Source organism: Herpailurus yagouaroundi, unplaced genomic scaffold (assembly GCF_014898765.1).
Source record: "Herpailurus yagouaroundi ecotype Mexico unplaced genomic scaffold, PumYag 196, whole genome shotgun sequence".
In the NCBI taxonomy this organism is placed as follows: domain Eukaryota; kingdom Metazoa; phylum Chordata; class Mammalia; order Carnivora; family Felidae; genus Herpailurus; species Herpailurus yagouaroundi.
Window position 1 is genome coordinate 5,254,235 of NW_024412427.1, and position 21,917 is coordinate 5,276,151.

General features: G+C 41.9%; 1 protein-coding gene across 6 annotated transcripts in view; it reads left to right on the forward strand.

The window, feature by feature from the left end:
* The window catches only part of CHD6 (chromodomain helicase DNA binding protein 6), a 205,829-nt gene that overhangs the window by 62,153 nt on the left and 121,759 nt on the right, over positions 1-21,917 (forward strand). For all 6 annotated transcript variants that reach the window (XM_040447040.1, XM_040447045.1, XM_040447044.1 and 3 more), the window contains one exon: positions 7,581-8,101. In XM_040447040.1, coding sequence (XP_040302974.1) covers positions 7,581-8,101 — 521 coding nt within the window. The remainder of the gene's footprint in view (positions 1-7,580; positions 8,102-21,917) is intronic.

A 21,917-nucleotide genomic window follows, 5' to 3' on the forward strand; every position in this document is an offset into this window, starting at 1 on the left:
CCCCCATGGGTTCCTGTTAAGTTTCTCAGGATCCACATAAGAGGGAACACATATGGTATCTGTCTTTCCCTGTATGGCTTATTTCACTTAGCATAACATTCTCCAGTTCCATCCGCATTGCTACATAGGGCCATATTTCATTCTTTCTCATTGCCACGTGGTACTCCATTGTGTATATAAATCACAATTTCTTTATCCATTCATCAGTTGATGGACATTTAGGCTCTTTCCATAATTTGGCTATTATTGAGAGAGTGCTGCTATAAACATTGGGGTACGAGTGCCCCTATGCATCAGTACTCCTGTATCCCTTGGGTAAATTCCTAGCAGTGCTATTGCTGGGTCATAGGGTAGATCTATTTTTAATTTTTTGAGGGACCTCCACACTGTTTTCCAGAGCGGCTGCACCAGTTTGCATTCCCACCAACAGTGCAAGAGGGTTCCCGTTTCTCCACATCCTCTCCAGCATCTATAGTCTCCTGATTTGTTCATTTTGGCCACTCTGACTGGCGTGAGGTGATATCTGAGTGTGGTTTTGATTTGTATTTTAAAAAGGAAGATTTAAAAGCATCCTGTAGAGAAAAGGGATTTAAATGTATCTGTTGCTGAACCTGTGGATGCAAATGGTCACATGGAGAGCATTAACTGGAGGATAGGCCAAGGCACTTATTAAGTATTGTTTCCTCTGTTTATTCCCTGTCAGCATCTAAATTTAATAATCTACCTGCCCCCAGTTTTTGTTACTGCCTGGAATTAACAAGGTTTAGATTGATTTTGCAGATCTGGAGAATTCAGATTTCTAATACTCTTGGAACATCATAAGAGAAAAACCCCCCTGCCCCCCAGTTTTAAATGCGAAAATATGATAATAGAGTTGGGGACTAGAAATGACAGATTTCGGTGAGAGACAGTTGGCAAACCTGTCCACCACTCTTCAGTCCTTAACTTACCAGCTTCTCCACAGCATGCAATGCCTATAATCATTGTGTCTTCAAGTGCTCTCATCTTCTGGCTTCTGTGACACTCATACTTTCTTTTCCCCACCACATCACTGACCTGATTGCCCCCTCTCACCCTCTCTCTAGGTTCCTCCTCTGGGGGCCCTTAAACATCAGTGTTTGTCAGGTTTTGGTCCTGTTCTTTTTCTTTGTCCATTCATTCTTCCTGGGTAGTCTCATTCATTCTTATAAAAATGACTCTTGGAAAGTATACCTGAGAGCCTCCTGGACACCACTCCCTGCATTATCATCAGATGCCTGAAACTGATCTTTCTTCCTCCTGGTGCTGACCAGCTGTGACTACATGTGGAGCCATGTCAGGGTCAGAATGCCTGCTTTATCACCCAGAGCACAGGACTCCTGGGTGAAGAGAGATGGAATATTCTAAATGGAGGAGGAAACAGGACACACACACACACAGTTGGACTTTGTTCCTGGGTCTTGCTCACCCAGCAAAGCCTTGTTTGCCAGATGACTGAGCCCAGCACAATGGCAGTGTAATAAAGGCGAGGATATGTGGGGTTTTCGCCGGTAGTGTATCCCACAGTCAGGTAACCATAGGGAATATTCTTTCAGAAGACAGTGAAGGTGAAAGAGTAAGGCACTCCTCTTTTTTTTTTTTTTTTTTTTTTTTTTTTTTTTTGCACTCCTCATTTTAATTGGAAAATAGCAATTGCCACCTGAAATGTCTGCACACCAACTCATTCATAATAGTAGCAGTTCTTTGTATTTTCATTTTTATTGTTTGGACTTTAAAAGTCACAAGGTCTCAAATTTAGATAAGCTTTTCTACTCATTTTTATGTTTAGCTAATTTCTTGATATTAAGTAAGTCTGAACATAGAATATTGTCCCCTTCCTACTGGAGAAGTTGGAAGAGCTTGAGGCAGGCAACAGCAGCAGCTGGCTGGGCCGTACTCCCTGTCAGGTTCAAGGTGCATATGGAGGGTGTGCAGGGGGGGCCTTCGGGCTTGAGTGCAAAGAGCGCTGTCTTTGTCCAGCACTCAGTCAAATGTGGTCACAGTGCCAGCGCCTCCCATATTCTGCCTTTGATTCCTGAATCGTGATAATTTGGAACAGTGTAAATTGTCTGGCAAAACAGCCTTTCCTGTTCATTATTAAAGTATTTAAAATTTTTCTATTATATACCTGTGAAAATATTTTGGGGCGCCTGGGTGGCTCAATTGGTTTAGTGTCCCACTTCGGATCAGGTCATGATCTCTTGGTTCCTGAGTTCAAGCCCCATGTCGGGCTCAGAGCCTGGAGCCTGCTTCAGATTCTGTGTCTCCCTGTGTCTTTGCTCCTTCCCCGCTCATGCTTGCTCTCTCTCTCTCTTTCTCTCTCTCAAAAATAAACATAAAAATTTTTTAAAGATATTTTTATTACAAGTATTGTGAAAGTAATATCCTTGTTACTGTTTGTTTAGAAAAATTAAGCAACCAAATTTCCACAGCCTTAAATGAATACTATTCACTTTTTGTTAATTTTCTTCCATTCGTTCTTCTATACACAGGAATTTGTTGTTTTCATTTTGTTTACATGCACAATTTTGTAGACTTCTCCTTTGTTTTTCAAATTGAAAACACTCATTTCATCCAGTAATCATATGATTGAGATTTACTGTAAGCCACAAAGATAGTGGGGAATCTGCAGTCACTGCCTCATGATGCTTACATTCTAGTTATGGGAGACAGATAGAAACAAAAACTCTCAGGAAAGAAAAAAAGAAGGGAATGTTACCTACAGTCTTGTCACCCAGACATAATGATGGTTAATATCTGATACATGTCCTAAATTTATTTTTCAACGTTTATTTATTTTTGGGACAGAGAGAGACAGAGCATGAATGGGGGAGGGGCAGAGAGAGAGAGGGAGACACAGAATCGGAAACAGGCTCCAGGCTCTGAGCCATCAGCCCAGAGCCTGATGCGGGGCTCGAACTCACGGACCGCGAGATCGTGACCTGGCTGAAGTCGGACGCTTAACCGACTGCGCCACCCACGCGCCCCCCTAAATTTATTTTAAAAAACTGGTGTTGATAAATAGCGTTTTTAAAAAATAAACCAGAGAGGGCGCCTGGATGGCTCATTCAGTTGAGAGTCCGACTTTGGCTCAGGTCATGATCTCACGGTTCATGGGTTTGAGCCCCACATAGGCTTTGTGCTGTCAGCAAAGAGTCTGCTTCAAATTCTCTGTCCCCCTCTCTCTCTGCCCTTTCCTGCTTGTGTGCTCTCTCTCTCTCTCTTAAAAAAAAATTTTTTTTAAACAATAAAAATGGGATTAGATCATAGATTTTTTTTTTTGCCCACTTTCCAACATGTGGACTTTTTTTATGTCAACTAAAATTTTGTAATTAATAATATATAATACAATAATGTCACAATGGCTGCATAATACTGTTCCATATAATGGATATGCTATTAATTTAAACATTTTACTAAAGATTGACCGATAGGTTATTTATAGTTTTTTCCTTTATTAAAAATTCTGCATCAGATATTCTGTCTTTGGAGTACCTAAATATTTCCTTAATTTATGTTGTAAAAGAGAAATTGCTCAGTTTAAAAGCATATCCATAATTAAAATTTTAATATTGTTAACACATGCCCCTGCAAAAAAGGCTTTTTAATACTTGATGCAGCTGTCAGCAACATATGAGCAGACCATTTTCGTTATATTCTTATATTGGATTTTTAAAAATTGAGATGTAATTCACATACTGTAAATTCTACTATACTTTTAAATTGTGCAACTCACTGGTTTTTAGTGTAGTCCCAAGATTGTGGAAAGATCACCACTATCTGATGCCAGAACATTTTCATCACCCCCAGAAGAAACCATATGCATGTTAGCAGACACTCCTCATTTCCTCTTCCCCCAGGCCCTAGCAACCACTAATTTACTTCTTGTCTCTGTGGATATGCCTATTCTGGGCATTTCATATAAATGGAATTGTACAATATGTAGTCTTTTGTACCTGGCTTCTTTCACTTAGCATAATGTTTTCAAGGTCTATCCGTGTTGTACCATGGATGATTTTCTTAATTAAAGTCTATTTTGACTTTCAAGTACTTCAGTGATTCTTGGGGAAATAACCCAGGTTTGTCCTTAAATCTGTTTGGGAACCATTGACCTAGGCCATAATATCTCCATTGGTTCTTAAATCCTTTACAGTTGACCCAAATCTAGTTTATCTGGATTCATATGTTTAAGTGTCTTTTCCAGGAATATCCTAGGTTGCTAATTTTGAATCAGCGAAGTGGGTTTTATTGCTAACGGTGTGGTTTATGAGCTAGCATTGTTGGATGTCTTTTTTTTTTTATCAGTTTTCCTCTCCATTTCATTTTATGTTCTAGGTGCTTATCTCTATTTAGTAAATTGTCAATATAATGTAAATTATTGGTGGTGTCGTGGTCCATCATCTCCAATCCATTCCCTTTGGAGCCATTTTTGAAGTGGTGATTTAATGTCCTTCTTGGTAGAAACTGAAACAATTTATTAAGGCTCTTTGTCTTTTCTCCACTGACCTTGAGACAAATGAAAAATATTTTTTGTCATATTTTTTAAATTCTCAACAGACATCTTTTCCAAGCCCCCAACAAGGTGCCTTGAAAAATAAAAATATTCCTGGTGTATTACTGACTTTGGAGATTATAATTTTATATTTTTTTAATACTGATAATCTGTTTTTTGGGATACTTCTAACTTTTTGGAAACATTGACTTAATTGTGCTGCATTTCTTGGGAATCCCTACTTCCTATAGGATGTCCAGCTCTGCCACTCCCTGGAATATAACCTTTTGACAAGTTGCTTCATCTCTCTGACCCAATTATCTTGTCTATAAAATGAGGGGTAGAGTAGATGACTATTTGTGATTCCTCAGAGTGGAATTGCTGCAATGACAGGTATTTGCATGTTTATGTTTCTAAAGAACTACCTGAACTTTTCCCCAACTGGTTGTATAGGTCTTTATATTTAACATTTCTCACCAAGTCTAATCATACTGGTCTGGTGGCCTAGCAGTCATTAATGGTTTCTCGGGATGTAGGTCATAAAATGCTCAGTGAAATGAGTGTTAGCTTTTGGGCAGAAGGTCCAGGTCCAAGTTCCTCCACTTACTAGGTATATGTGTGTGAGTACCTCATCTAACATCAGTAATCTTCTGTTTCTTCGTACACAAAATAGGTATCTTTACACTAACCTTTTAGGATTTTTGTAAAGATGGGAGATATCATGGAACGTGCTTTGCATAATTCCAGGTAGATCCTTATGATTTGTGTCCCATAAATGTTAGCTGTTGCTATTGTTCTTGACTAATGATTGAATGTCCAGTTTCTACAACCTATCTCCATCCACCTCAGCTTTGGAGGGCCCTAGCCTTCAAAAGATAGACCTTGAGATGAGGTATGAGTTGAAAAGAGTGTCCCACTTTTATCTACAGAGTGTTGCCTTGGTGGAATTAGGACTTTAACGTGTTGTCTTTGAAAACCTCTTTAATAAACTAACCTGTATCTCTTGCTTTTTTAGTGTGTCCACCCTTGCATGTGAAGCAAATACTTGTGTCCTGAGGGTCAGGTGTCCCTGGCACAGAATTCAGTAACATCCCAGGGACGGCAGTGTACTCTTAAGATCTGAGCTTTAATTAGGTGCCTATTATGCACCTCTGAGGTTCTTGTTGCCTTGTTTTTTCTTTTTCTCTTCTTTTGTTTCCTTTTTATTTTGGTAAAAAAAATATAACCATTTACATGTAAAAAAATTTACCATCTTGAGCACTTTCTTGTATTTGATTTTAAATTCCTTTTAAGTTTGTTAGCTTCTCCTTTTTCCAAGCCATCCTAAGAACTGAATCAGCAGTGAGGTAGTCAAACTGAATTTTCTTTTCTTTCCTTTTCTTTTCTTTTCTTTTCTTTTCTTTTCTTTTCTTTTCTTTTCTTTTCTTTTCTTTCATAGTGAATGCTGCCAGAATGACCAGTTGTTTCTGGATTTAGGCTTGTTTATGAGGCTGGACTTTATTTATGATAAAGATACAAAAAAATTCTTCTTTTCTTTCATCTTTTTCTCCTGAGATTCTCAGTGTTATGTTTGGGAGTATTGGCCTAGGGTAGGGAGCTGGAAGGCACAGAAGGGGGACCATGCAGCTGAATTTTGCACTCCATCACTCCTAGGGTGGGCCAGGAAGTCTGAGCACAGATCGGGTAACCAGAACACTGGAAGGAAGCCACGCCACCTAGGCAAGTGTCTGTGCCCTTCAGCACACGCCAGGCCTCTTGTTAGGGGAGCAGACTATTCACAAATGATGCTGTTCCTAAGCCATCATGCAAAGACGATTGTAGTTGGCTTCCTGGAAAGCCTGCTTGTCCCTCCCAGGCTCTCCTTGAGTTATTTCTTTGTTCCTGACCCAGAAGGGTGCTGTTCCTGAAACCAGCACCCACAGTATCAGATTATTGCCAGCCTTAGCTTGGTTACGAAATGACAGATGTACTGTGATACCAGACCTGAAAGTATGAGATGTGACTTCTACTTCCAAAGGGATGTTTCCTGAAAGTGGTCACCTCGGGGAAGCTGTACCTTTAATGGTGCTCAAAAACAGCTTCAGAACTTCCTTTTTTAGGAAGATGCCTTCAGCATCTGTGACACATTCTTTCTTAATGGCATCTATCATAATAAAGCTTTCCCCTGTAGGGGCAGTTGTTTTTTTGTAAGTGGCCAAAGGTTATTTGGTGCTGAGTCTGGAGGCTTAGATGATCATGCAGAGGAACAGCACCTTTAGTTAAAAATAAAAGATGTAGTTTTAGAATTTTTAAAAAATTTAAAAAATGTTTTTTATTCATTTTTGAGAGAGAGAGAGAGAGAGAGAGAGAGAGAGAGAGAGAGAGAGACATACAGCGAGCAGGGAAGGGGCAGAGAAAGAAGGAGACACAGAATCTGAAGCAGGCTCCAGGCTCTGGGCTGTCAGCGCAGAGCCCAACATGGGGCTCGAACTCATGAGCCATGAGATCATGACCTGAGCCAAAGTCTGACGCTTAACCGACTGAGCCACCCAGGTACCCCTAAAGAAAGTCAAACCAGCTGATTGTTGGTGCTGCCTGAAGATACATGAGAGCAAAGATGTGGGGAGATAAAGCAGCACACTGAGATTGTCCCTGCATCCTCGTCATCCTGTGATGCCACTTTTATTTAGGAGCATATTTGAACAGAACTTTTGTGTATCAGCATGAGAAATGCCATTCTGGGTAAGAACTGTGTGCCTAGGATCTAGAGGTATTTTGTGGGGACACCACTGTTGTTGCCTGTACTAGACATGGGGCTCAGATTTTAGCACATAACAACTCCTTGAGAGTTGTTTTTTCACATGCAATTTTTGTATATGGTAACGGTGGCTTGGTGTGGCTCCACAAGGGCAAAGGCAGACACAAAGTATGTCCTGGTTGCCACTGTCTCCCCAAGACCTGGCACATGAGGAGCTAGCACGTGATAGGAATTCAGTAAATGTTGAACAGATCCATGCATTGAAACTTCATAATGCTCTTTCGTATGAAGCATGCATTGGGAAACTAATAAGCTCGTTTCTCTCTTTCACAGTTGTCAAGTTTAAAAGTTCTGAATCACTCTCCAATGTCTGATGCCTCTGTCAATTTTGACTACAAATCCCCCTCCCCGTTTGACCATGGCACTGATCAGGAAGAGAAGATCGAAGATGTTGCCAGTCACTGTCTGCCTCAGAAGGACCTGTATGCTGCTGAAGAGGAAGCTGAGACCCTTTTTCCTAGGAAAATGACGTCCCATAATGGGATGGAGGACAGTGGAGGAGGAGGCACCGGAGTAAAGAAGAAAAGGAAGAAAAAGGACCCGGGAGAGCAAGAGGGGGCAGCGAAGGGAAGCAAGGACAGGGAGCCCAAGCCAAAGAGGAAGCGAGAGCCTAGAGAGCCAAAGGAAGCCCGGAAGGCCAAGGAGCCCAAGAGGGCCAAGGAGCCCAAGGAGCCCAAGCAGAAGGATGGAGTCAAGAAAGCACGGAAGCCCCGGGAGGCCTCGGGTACCAAGGAGGCCAAAGAGAAGAGGAGTGGCGTGGACTCTACAGCCAGGACGAAGTCCAAGAAAGCCAGGTGCGTGTCCCTTTCTGCCCGCGTGGAGCACTTGGCTCTGCCTGCACACAAAGGTTTGCTTTGGGCCTTCCTCTAGCCGTCAGACATAACTTTACCGCTCTCATCCAAAATGAGCTACTCTCCCCTCCTAAGAGAGAAAGATAACCTTAATACTGGCCCTGCAATTTCTGGCCATTCCTTTTGGATTAAGAAGAATTAAAATACTGTCACACACAAAGGGTGTAAGGGAAGGGACGTCAGAGGTGTGATGCAGGGCTGGCAGCGGTTTGGGGAACGGCAGCAGTGTGGAGTGGCAGAGGGGCAGCTGGTAGGAGGTGCCCGGACCTGAGAATTCGTGTGCGGGCAGTCCGGGAGAGCTGTGCACAGACAGGGAACACCTGCTCACCCTCCTGCAGCCACAAGCTCTCTAGTGTGGGACTGCTCCTGGTCCATTTCTCTCCCTCTGTGTCTAACACAGTGCCTGATGCGTCAACAGGTGCTTGGGAAATGAGGAGTGAAAGAGACTAGTGGAGACCACAGTGACTGTAGAGAGATCGGAGGGTGTGGGTACACATTCACTGCAGGGTGGGTGGTAAGGGTCCTGGTTAGAGATCCCATCGGGATCCAGATGTACTCTTCACTCCGTATTGGTCACCTGTATACAAATGGAATGGTTTTCATCTTGTCTCTTTCTAAATTCTTTGTGGAGAACATTATATTTAAGCTTTCTGAGGAAATGTGAAACAAAAAATACATAATCTCTATATACTTAAAAGGAATTTAAGTTTCTAAAACCTAAGTGCAGTGGCAGGATGTAGACCAGGAGCACCCATAAAAGCACAGAGACTGGTATGAACACCCACATAAAGGAATTAGACCATCAGACCCGTGTGGGGTCAGGCATTTAGGAAGTAAGCTTTAAAGAAAAGAAAGCATTTTGGGTGATTTGTGCTGCGACAAGGAATTTACTATGTGGTTCAGTTAATTTTCAGAAGGACAGTTTGTTGGGAGCAGATGGTTAATTTCATAATCCAAGTGCAAACTGCCTTATAATATTCATTCCCTTCTGCCCCACAGGGGGTTTTATCTTTTGTCCATGGGAAAGGCTTGAGGGGGATCCTGGGAATGTAGTTTACAGACAGTGGACCTAAAGTACCTTACAGAAGGTCAAGAGAGGCATGTAAAAATCAGGATTCTCACAAAGGGAAACTTATGGGCTGTTTCTCAGTGAACCCAGTGAGCATGCTCTGATCTCTGATGCGTGTGTGAGGTAGCATAGTGAGTCTCTGTCTTCTGCCATAATTTTCATCTGCAAGTTGCTTGGGAGAAGCAGAAGGGGTTCTTCAGGGAGCTAGCACATGTGAGGGAGAATCAGATGTCAGCTAGTGGGGTGGCTTAGAGAACAAAGAGGAGTCCCTGAGTCCTTAGAATTGGGGTAACTGGAGGAGGGTTCTCACAGCTTTGCTGAGGACTCTGGTTGGTTTGTAGAAGGCCGTAGAAGGCCATGGGTATCTGAGCTCACTAGCTCTGGCCTCTGGTACTTACCTGCTTAAAGGACTTCTGTGTGGGCTGTGAAACAAGGGAATAAATATATAGACGTTGCTGTAAATTCCATTTGGGGGCCATAAGAGGCATTTCACAAAAGAAGTTTGGGTGTCCTATATGTGTGTAGCAATACTAAGGGAACCTGATTGTGATCAATTATAAGTGACGTGGAGAAGTGCTTGGTAGTCTTTTCAGGGGCTGCTAACTTCTGACATCAGAAGACACCCTTTGCGAGGATGTTGATAGAGCTGGTTACCTCTCAGCAGTGTGGGCAAGTTACATGAGGGTTTCTTTTGATTTGGGGACCTGTGTAAGACTGACTTGTAATAGAGAATCCTTATGTAGCTTGGTAGGATTCTGTACTGGTGAGCCTTTCATTTCTTGTTCTTTTTGTATTCATTGCTTTGGTTCCTTTAATTAAAGAAATTAAAGATCCCACTAGTCAACAGAAGCAGTTTTAATTATGAAAGGACATTAATTAAAAAATTATGTTGGCAATTCTCACTTTTTTTGTGCTCTTTGATTTATTCTCTTGCAGATTGGCTCAAGTACATGTTTTGATTAGCCCTGGATCATACTTGGTGGTTGCAAATCATTCACTGAATGCTTGGATTATCGTAGGAGCTCCACAGTTAATTTGAGGGCTCCCAGCCTTTTCTGCCTTCAGTCCCTCTTGCCAGCTTCCACCTGGCTCATCTTTCTGAAGTACTTGCTGTAATCTTATTTCTGTTTTTAGTTGGAAAAGGTGGTGAATCAAATGCCTTCATCCTCTCTCTTCCTTCCAAATCAGTTTGGAAGTAGTCAGCAGAGATGGAGGTGTGGTGATCAGCTTTCTTAACTGTAAACTGGATTGAAGAACCTCCACCAGCTGTGGCTGGACGTGAGCTGCTTTTTCCTCCCTTTGGTTGAGTTTTTCCACCAGAAATGCAGGCACTGAAGCCTGGAGCACGTGCTGGGGCAGGTATGCTCTGTGCCCTTTCCCAGTCTCTCCAGTCGGGTCCCTGATCAGAGAAGTGGGAGGAGTTTGAAGAAGGGTTGAAAATATGTTGCCAGTAATAGTCCTTCCTTGGGAGTAAAACATGGGCACTGGGAAATGGGATATCCTCATATCCTCTAACTTTTGAAACTTCTGATTGCTCCTACTGCTTCCAGGACAGAATCCAGACTCCTTTTTCTGTTATTCAAACCCTTTGGGGTCTGACCCCTCCCTCACTTCTCTGACAACAGACCTCACTAGCTAGACTGTTCTTCCTGGCCCTTAAAGACACTTGACTTGTTTCTCCTGGGTTGCTCTGGCTGGTTCTCCCAACATTTTGCCCCTGTGTTTCTCCCAGTATCCCAAGTCCTTTCCATTTCCAGGTCTGAATGCAAGTCCCAGTTCTCCCAAGAGCTTCCCCAGACCAGTGTGCTGGCATGTCCCTTCTTCCATAGCACTTGGAGCCTTGCTCCCCATTGTAAATCAGAGACTTTTACTCCTGGGAAAACTAAAGGAGAGCTAGTCTAACCTGTTGTACTGCAGCCGGGGAAAGGGGGGACTCACTGAGAAGTGTCTTGCTTACAAGGGTGTGTCATAAACTCGGACCTCTGCTCCCCAGTCTTGTACATTTCCCTCCTGGAAGGTGCCTCTCGATTAGAAACTGTCATCGTCCTGTGTGTATGACTTGTCTCATCAGCATCAGTTAAATGCCTAGGGTCAGGGCCACTATACTTTGTGTCTTTTATGCTCTCAGGAGTCAGTCACTAGAGGTTTATCAGGTTGTTGGACACATTGAGTTTTTATATTTATATATTATATATGTAACATATACTTTGCATATTTATAAACTACATATAACACATATATATTCTATTTATGTATTTAATTTGTTTTCCTAGAACAAATAGAGCTCTTCCTGTAAATAAGACCATATAAGATATAACTCTCATTGTTAAATAATTGTAGGTGGTGTCTCAATTTTAACTAAAGAAGTGAACATTTTATTTTTTAATTTATTTTTATTAAAAAAAATATTTTTAACACCTAGTCATTTCTGAGAGACAGAGACAGAGCATGAGCAGGGGAGGGACAGAGAGAGAGGGAGACACAGAACCGGAAGCAGGCTCCAGGCCCAGAGCTGTCAGCACAGAGCCCCATGTGGTGCTCAATCCCACAAACCTGTGAGATCATGACCTGAGCTGAAGTTGGACGCTTAACCGACTAAGCTACCCACGTGCCTCTTATTTTTTTATTTTATTTTCTTAGCACAAGCAGGGAGAGGGGCAGAGAGAGAAGGGGAGAGAACCTCAAGCAGGCTCCACACTTAGCTCAGAGCCCGATTCAGGGCTTGATCCTGCAATCTTGGGATCATGACCTGAGCCGAAATCAAGAGCTGGATGCTCAACCAACTGAGCCACCCAGGCACCCCAAGAAATGAACATTTTAAAAGAAACTTGTCTAAGGCACAGAGCTAATGAGCAGCACTGTTAGGATTTGACTCTGGGCTCCCACTTTTTTCTCCTTCAGCTCTGCACCTATTTATGCCTCACAAGGGGATGTCGGGAATGGAAAGCAGTGGGGAGATTCCAGTGTCAGAGAAATTGGTTTTTTATTTGTAGGACACGGCCCTTCTGTAGAATTTCATTTTGCACACTGCGCAATGCCCTCTAATCCTCTAAAGACTAAAGTGGCTCCAGCTTTTCCCTGTGCAGTTTCTCTTGCACTTGAGCCAGCAAGTAGATAACTGGACATGTTTCCTGTTTTAAACAAGTGATCGTCTAACAGATTTTCCTTTTCAAGGATGACATCAATAGTGATGAATATTCATTTACTGAATAGGGGATAAAAGTCTGACATGCCCAAGTAAGAGAGGCAAGAAGCTTTTTTTTTTTTTTTGAACGACCATCTCTTCCTTTCCCTTCAAATTATATTGGAGAGTGAGCACAATTCACTTCTTTATTGTATAAAACTTAAGCAAGAAAGCTCTTCCAGGAAGCCAAGTTAGGCTGTTGTTTCCCTGACTCTGAAATTTAAATTCCACTTAGTATAGATTATTTACTTTTACTGTTTTTTAGTTACAACCCCTTTTCCCAAAGAGGAAGGGACCACTGGCATAAGAAGACACACAGACAAAGATACACATGTGTGTGTACATACAAACATATACACAGACCTATACATAGGTAGACACACAGGGCCTGTATAGCTGCAGCAAAGGGATCAGAAAGGTAGGCAAGTGTCAGGTCAGATCCTGGGGCATCATATGATGTTGATAGTGCTTTGGGAAAATACTTTGGTATTAGAAAAGCACCATGGCAGTTCCTTAGGGAGGCCAAAGAAATTTCTCACTGAGAAACATTACATGATGTAATGGATACTGTCCTCAACAACAGTTTTGGGCTCCAGTGCTTCTGTGTGCCTTTGAATTTCATATTTCTCTTTCTTGAAATAGCCTTTAGTAAAAGCTTCATGGCATTAAAGCACGGCTCAGTGAGCAGGAAAGACGACCCATTCCAGTGTGTGTGAAGCTGTCTGGTGTTCTTACTTCGTGTCTAGGGAGGAGTGCCTGAATAGTAGGTCGATAGCCCTTTAGGCTGCACTCTCTTAAATCATAAGCTAGGCATTTTGATTGAGCTGGAGGTTGCTGTTGTAAGCTAGAGTCTTCTTAAGTGTTGGTATTCATTTTGTTGGTTGAAGGCAGAGCATAAGCTTTGGAATTTCTACACATGTCAGGATGGTTTATATTCTCTCTTGAAAGTCAAGAAACTAATCAGCAAGCTGGTCTAAGTGGAGGAACATCTCCTTGGATCTCTGATGCTCAGCCTTTGCTGTGCCAAAGGAATCACCTGGACAGCTTGTTAGAAAAGTAGATTCCCAGACTACATCCCCAGAGAGGTTGATTTATTAGGTCTGAGGTAGACCCAGGAATCTGTAATCGAAAAGCCTGCCAGATAATTAGAGTGTGCTTGGTTCTTAGAACATCCTTTGAGACACAGTTGAGAGATTCCTGGGAAAATGGAGCATATTTTCATTTTTTAAAAGTTTATTTGTTTATTTTGAGAGAGAGAGAGTGCACGCATGTGTGCGCACCAGTGGGGGAGGGGCAGAGCGAGAAGGAGATAGAATCCCAAGCATTGTCAGCATGGAGCCCATCGCGGGGCTCGAATTCATGAACTGCGAGATCATGACCTGAGCCAAAGTTGGACGCTTAACCGACTGAACCACCCAGGCGCCCTGGAGCATATTTACATTTTTTTTAATTTAACATCTGTTAGGAATGGAAAACCAAAAAGAGGAAAAGAGATGGATAGTGTGATTAGCCCTACGAAGTAATAAGAAATACATGTATTGGTTTCTGCCCTGGTTGCTGGCACAGAGCTCCTGAGACCCTTGTACTTTCCTGAGTGATAAGAATACTTGTCTTCTCTCATATCCTAGTATTTTTGTCTTTGATGCAACTATGACACAGGGCTCCTGAAACTGTTGTAATCGTCCAAGTGGTAAGAACACTTGTAGCATCCCTTGTTCGGATACTTGTCTCTGATCCTGTTCCTGACACAGGGCACCCATACCCTTGTAAATTCCTAAGTGATAGGAACACTAGGAGCATCTTTTGTTCTAGTGAGATGACTCTGGGTGGGCTCCTGGGTGGGGGCTGATCACCAGAAAGACCAAGCAGGAGTAGAAGCTTGGAGTTTTCAGTCCCACCCCTCATTATCCAGAGAGGGGAGAGGGGCTGGAGGCAGGGTTAATAATTGATCATGCCTATGTGAGGAAGCCTCCATTAAAAAAATCCCAATAGTAGGGGGTGTGGGGAGCTTTCAGGTGAGTGAACACATCCACATGCCTGGCACACCTCAGCTCCGCACCTCAGCTCCTCAGCTCCTGTGCTCAGAATCCTCCCAGACTTGGCCCTGTGTATCTCCTCCTCTGGCTATTCCTCTGTATCTTTTGTCGTATCCTTTAATAGACTGGTAAACAGAAGTGTTTCCCTGAGTTCTGTGAGCCTCTCTAGCAAAGACATCAAACCTGAGGAGGGGGTCATTGCACCCTCCAGTATATAGTGGTTGGTCAGGAGAGCAGGAAACCTGGGCTTGTGACTGGTGTCTGAAGTGGGTGGGTAGGTGGGTGCAGTGTTGTGGTGCTGAACTCTGGACCTATGGAATCTGGTGCCATTCCAGGTAGACAGTGTAAGAATTGAGTTGAATTCTCCGACACCCTGCTGGTGTCTGAGAATTGCTTGTTGGTAGGAGTTGTTTTGTTTTTTGTTTTTTCCCCCAAAACAAACCCCAGGTTTCGGGCCGCAGATTTTACCCCCATTTGTTTCGGCTTGTCAAGAGCCAACAGAGCAGAATGTTTTTCTCCCAAATCCAGTAAGTTTAGTAACACCCTGGAAGAAAGGTTTTGCCTTTTCTGATTTTCTTCTTTGACGGTTGCTTCTAGAAAGTTAAGCCCAGATCTTCTGATTATATAACCATGTGAGCTGTGAGTCAGCTGACACTGTGATGCAGAAAGGGCAGTAAAATTCAGTCAGCTCAGCCCTCCCTCTCTATTTGAAGGTCAAATCACCTGTCTTTGTTAAGAGTGAAGATCTTTATTGAAGCTGGGCTTATTAGGCTTAGGAATGTGTATTAACAGCATTATTTCTGTTGAGGGAATTGCTTTTATATTCTGATCAATTATTAGAAGAAAGAAGACAAATGTGAAGACAAGTATGAGTTCTGAGTAGAGACCTGTGGTTGGAACCGGCTAGGTTTTTTGTGATGTAGGGAGGATATGTGAATGAGAATGGCAGAGACCCACCTCTGAGGCTTTGGACCAGGTCTCCATTCCCATTCTACTGAGAGCACCTGGAGCCCTTACTCTAATCCCCGGGGCTTTGTAAATTAGGGTTGGGTACGTAGTGGACTTTGACCTGATCCGAAAGAAAACAGTTACTCAATAATAACGCTTGATGAATACCTGCTTATTTATTTATTCAGTGTATTTTTAGTGCCTCCTGTGTGCCTTGCTTTATTTGTGAGTACTTTTGGTGGGAGTGGGATAGTGGAGGAAGGAAGGTGTCACAGACACATCATCTTTGAGCTCTATCACTGAAGTGCTATCACGAGTTAGAGTCTTGCAAGTGTTCAAAAAACAGGTAAAAAGAAACAAATCAAAGAATGTAGTATAACTGTATACAGAATTGCTGAAAGGATTTGGCGGATTAAGAGTGTTTCAGTTGTGGTCCAGGGAGTCCCTTGGACATGGTGAGTATTGAGCCAGGTATTAAAGGAATTAATAGTGAGAAAAGATTTAAAGCAAAAAGACCAAAAGACATTTAAATAAATGTTCTTTGGGGGCTTCCGTTTCTTTCTTTTTTTTTTTTTTTTTCTGCATTTACTTTTATTTGCATTTATTTTATGCTGAATTTATTCCCAGGCCATAAGTTTTTGTTTCTTCACTTTCTTCTGGGATATCTTTTTATTCTTTGCAACCTCCTCTCTGGTTCAGGGGCAATCTGCTCTTTTTCAGTGAGAATCATCTCAGTGTGGCAAGGAGAGCACGTGTATAGGCTAATCCAGCCATGAGCTCTGTAAATTCTGTACCACATCTTGGAGGCTTCGTTCCTGGATGCGCTCAATGGCCAGAGAATCTGCATCTAAACCCTTATGTCCGCATTATTCTCTGCATTTTTAAGCATGTGCAGTAAAAATTCAGCAGTTTTTGGGCCACCAGCCCTGTGTCCAGCCCCACTGTTGGGGCCTGCGCACACCTACCACTTCCGCCATCGTAGCGCCAGAATGGCATGCGTTGTTTCTGTAAAGTGACATCCTTCAGATACTTGTGGCTTTTTTCAGATGTGCATACCCTGGATGGCCTGGGCAGTTTCACGCGCATTCTTAAAGTGAACACAAAGATTTTAATCTCTTGATTTGCATGATTTTGTAGGGTTTTTTGGGTCAAGTGAATAGCAAACAATTTTCAGAGATCACCTCAGGCTGCTTACGGGAAGAGGAAGTGTGTTGGCTCCTGGGAGAATTCATAGAGGGGGTTGGGCTTCTAGGTTTAAGATGGCCACCAGGCATACTTTTATTTTCATTTCCTAACCAAATAATAACAACGAAACAACAGGAAGGACAGAGGGAAATCCTTAAAGATGAGAGATGTGAATTTTTGGGTATCATACTGGTGGATAAATGCTGTGGGGGAGTCCCAACTCAGAGTCCATGCAGGAGCTGTTTGTAGCAGAGGTAGAAATGCTTCTTCCTCACAAGGGACCTGGCAACTTTGGAGAAGGGACGGGAGGCAGGCCAGAAATGGATGTGATGATGAAGGGACTGCCTATAGAATGAGTGGTCGTATGGCATCAGCTCCAGGCTGAAGTCAGGTAGTTACTCTAAAGATACTAAGCCTTTGCCCTGGGGATAGTCTGGGACTCCCAAGTGGAGACTCCCACAGATGAGAAGGGAGACTCAGGAGCTACTGCTCTTTCCCTGTCCATACCCTAAAAGGGGACAGGAGGGGCTGCCAGGCCCTAAAAGGGGACGAGAGTTCTACGCCAGGCCCCTCATTCAGGGATGAGACATGATCTCACCAGTCACCTGTATTATCAGCCTCGTTCATTTGAAATAGGAACAATCCACCAAAGATTGTGAGACCGCAGAGGAAAACTGAGCAACAAAGAAGAGGAAAAAGGAATGATGAGCAGAACCATTGCCCTCATAAGAAAGAAGTCCAGGGAAAAAAAACTTGTGAAGATTTTAAGTTAGCATCCTCAGATTCAAGATGATATTTTGTCTGCAAAACAAGGATGAGTTAGGAAACAGGAGCAGTCAGAAAACAAGAAACAATTAGTGAAAATTTAAAACATATTGCCTAAACTAAAAGAATTCAACAAAAAGAGCAGAGGAAAGAGTAGGGGAGGTATGTTAGATCTAAATTAATCAGCTTTCATATCAGGATGTCACCAGGTATTGCTTGCTGTTGATAAAGAACTAGAGGCATGAACATATGGGAGTTAGGGTGGTATCATTCGAAGGCAGTTCACTCTGGAACATGGGATTTGGTGCAAGTAGGGATGGCTTGTCGTTTGAAACCCTTCTACATTTTTTGAAGTTTTATTTTCATTTGCTTTTACAACTTTTAATAAGGTTACTTAAAATTTTTTTTTAATGTTTATTTTCATTTTTGAGAGAAAGAGAGAGCATGAGCGGGGGAGGAGCAGAGAGAGAGGGAGACACTGAATCTGAAACAGGCTCCAGGCTCTGAGCTCTCAGTACAGAGCCCAACACGGCGCTCGAACTCACAAACTGAGAGATCATGACCTGAGCTGAAGTCGGATGCTTAACGGGTGCCCCAAGATTACTTTTTGAAACTCTGCCTTTTCATCTTATAAGTATATAACTTTTTCTTTTTTTTTCAGTTTTTACTAGGATAACATCACAAACTAGGATGATTGTTTTGATGGTGCTAATGATGCAGTTAAAGGGACTGAGGACAGGGTAGATTTTCTTCTCATTTTGTCTACAGCTGACCACATCTGTATTGGAACAATTAGTTCTGTGTATTTATTTTTTGTTTAACCAGTATCTTCACAGTCTGTGCCCAACTTGGTTCTCTGTGTATAGACTGAACTAACATGGGCATTAAATAAAAGTTGAAGTAAGTGTACAGATGGGCTCTTTGGGCATAATGTCCATGTTTTCAGATTGTACTTCTGGGAAGAGGATCAGGGCCTGTGGCAAGGCCTGGGCTGGAAGCTTCTCTGAAGGGTTGTTCCTGGAGCAGAGGTGGTTCCTGGGCTGTACTCCTCAGCCATGTGCATGTCTGTGAAGGCAGTAACTAGCATCACGTGCTGTTTTCAGTTCTGAATTTGGGAATTATGGCAACTCACTGTGGCAATAACTGATTTTTCCTGCTGACTTTGATGGATATTTTATAAGATTTAATTTAAAAATGGGATGATGAGTCAGTCATTTTGAAATAATGGGGTTTGATAGATAAAAATTTTAATACCTGGAATCTATGGGGGCAGAGTAATCTATGGCTCACAGTAGGACAATGTTGTGACATATACCCAGATCTTCTCCTCATCCTCAGATCCAGCGCTCTGTTTCTAACTCTCAGTTCTAGTGAAGAAACCTGGAGGTTGGGGATCGAAGATGAGGCTGGGAGGAAAGTTTGAGAAAGGCTTGTCTGTGTAGGGCTTTAGTGGAATTTTCTGTAAGTAGTTATTATAATGTAATTTCCTATTTGGAAGGCCCGTAGATTACCTATTTTCCTAATACACACTACTAGAAAGTGAAGATGTATAAATCTTCTTGGCTGATGAAGCCGTTTAGAAGATAGCATGAGAACTTCGGGGCGAGGCCGGCTCTAAAGTGGATATAAGTTTTATTGTAAAATCAAATATGATTTTTGGGGGCACCTGGGTGGCGCAGTCGGTTAAGCGTCCGACTTCAGCCAGGTCACGATCTCGCGGTCCGTGAGTTCGAGCCCCGCGTCGGGCTCTGGGCTGATGGCTCAGAGCCTGGAGCCTGTTTCCGATTCTGTGTCTCCCTCTCTCTCTGCCCCTCCCCCGTTCATGCTCTGTCTCTCTCTGTCCCAAAAATAAATAAAAACGTTGAAAAAAAAATTTAAAAAAAAATATGATTTTTGTTATTAAAAATAAGTGCTTTGAGCCTCAAAAATCTTATCTGCCATTTTTCTTTTCTGTCCTTGCAAGTTTTAGTTTGTTTTAACTCTGAAAGCTAGAAAAGAGGATTATAAAAATAAAATTGCTTTGATTCAGCCTCCAGTGCCATTAAGTGGTGAGAGTATTAGGCCTTTGTGATTATTCAGAACTCCCTTGGTTACAAGTGACATAAACCCAACTTGGATTAACTTAAGTTAAAAAAAAAGTAACAAAGGGGTTCACGAGCTTAAGGAATCAGAACCGGGAGGTATAATTGAGGATTCCACCAATGTTCTTTGTCTCCAGTCCTCCCCTGCACCTCTCTTCATCCTTGGCAACTGGTTTTCTTCTCGTGGTTGAATTGTGGCTGCCTGAAACTATGGGCCCACAGCTTAACAACCTTATGACCTAGAAGGTAAAAGATTCATTTTCCAAAGCACTCCTGCCAGAAATTATTACTTCTTTATTGAAGGACTCCCAAGTTGGCTTGGCTGGGTCATATGTCCATCTTTGGACCAATCACTGTGGTAGAAGGAATAGGATACCATAGCCAGCCTGACCTTCCACCCACTCTTATAGTCAGGAGGGTCCATATTGGTTATCAGCAAAAAGTTGCTGATCAAACAGTATCCACTTCAGCCATGGAATAGGTATATTTCAAAATAAATATATTTATATATATGTTTTTTCGTGAAGCTTTTGAGAATAAGGTGCATAGGTCATTGCCTTTTGATCCCTAAATACTCCAGTGTGTCTTTCCTAAGAGTAAGGCCATTTTCTTACATAATCATTGTCTAGTTGCTGCTTTTGTTCGCTTGGAACTAATAAGCAATATGTGGGGAGACGCTTTAAGATCATGCAAAAATCCTGCTCATCTTTACATTGTTCTCCCTAGATGATCCTGGACTGTACTCATCTTTCCTGCAGTGATTATAAAATGATTTTCCAACCCCACACTTCCTCTGCATTCGTCATTTGGGTTCTGTAGTAAGCAAGGACTCCCTCTTCTCCCTCATTTATTCATTATCTATCTATCCATTACTGGTATGTATTCCTATTGTTTTCAGTGACTTATAATTCATTACTGTCCTTAGTTACTTTGGTGTTCAGATGGTCCCAGTTTTAACCAACAAGAACTCTTTAAGCTGACTCCTGTGTCTTTTTGCCATGCTGCCTTCATTTTTTTGACTATACCCTACTTTCTGACATAGCAAGATGTTTCAGGCTCATCTTTTATCTTCTCTACCTTAGCTTTGGAATCACCTGTTTCTCTAAGGAACTTTGGTATTAGAAACCAAGATCCAAGTGCTAGGTGTGCACATTGCTAATGGGGCATCTTCACTTTTCAGCTCTTGGAGCTGTCAAGGCAAAAAATACATACACGTGTGTACATAGACATCTTTGTACATGCACATATGTATGCACACCTATATGCACATACACATATATTCATAATACATGTGTGCACATTTATGTACATGTGTTCATATATGTATACTTATTTTAGAAAACCTGAGTTCACACTGATGTCTCCAGTTTAGATTCATGCCGTATTATCTTCCTTGTTTTACAGCATATTTACATCTTCCCTCTTCCTCCGTGAGAACTTCCCTGGCTAATCACATCAACACATTTACTCATTTGCTTAATCCTGTATCACATCTAAAATGGTTTCAAAATTGCTTCACCCATATGCCTACCAAAAAGTTCAGGATTTTTTCACTGTTCCAAAAGCTAAGAGTACATAGTCAAATACAGTTGACCCTTGAACGACACGGGTTTGAACTGCATGGGTTCACTTGTATGCAGACTTTTTTCTAATAAATACAGTGCAGTACTGTAAATGTATTTTCCTTAACATTTTATTAGTAACATTTTCTCTAGCTTACTTTATTGTAAGAATGTAGTATATAATACATATAACATACAAAATATGTGTTAATTCACAGTTTATGTTGTCAGTAAGGCTTCTCTGGTCAACAGTAGGCTACTAGTAGTTAAGTTTTTGAGGAGTGAAATGTTACACAAACCTTTTTGACTGAACAGGGATTGGTGCTCCTAACACCTGTATTATTTAAGGGTCAGCTCTATTGTGTTCATAATTAATGAGATTTTCCCCCTCCATTCAATGTGGTTATGTTATTTGTTTGAAATACTTGGATTCATTTGTTTCAGCTTGTTTTCATCTTTAATTTTTTTATTTTTTAATATGTAGAATTTAACATGCTTCCAAAAGTCAAATGTTTATAAAAAGATTGATTCTCTGAGAAATATTCACTTCCTGTATCCCATCTAACCATCTCTTATGGATGATCATTGTTTTTTGGTTCATCGTTCCTGTGTTTCTTTTAAAAATATAAATAGATAGGGGCACCTGGGTGGCTTAGTTGGTTGGGCATCTGATTTTGGCCCAGGTCATGATCTCATGGTTCGTGAGTTTGAGCCGCACATCAGGCTCTGTGTTGACAGCATGGAGCCAGCTTGGGATTCTCTCTCTCCACACGTCTGTCTCTGCCCCTCTCTGATTTGTGCTTTCCCTCTCTCTCAAGATAAATACATAAACTTTAAAAATATATAGATATATTCATGTTTTCTTACTCTTTTTTCTTCCCCAAAATGTAGCATTTATACTCTTTAGCACTTTCCTTTTTCACTTAGCA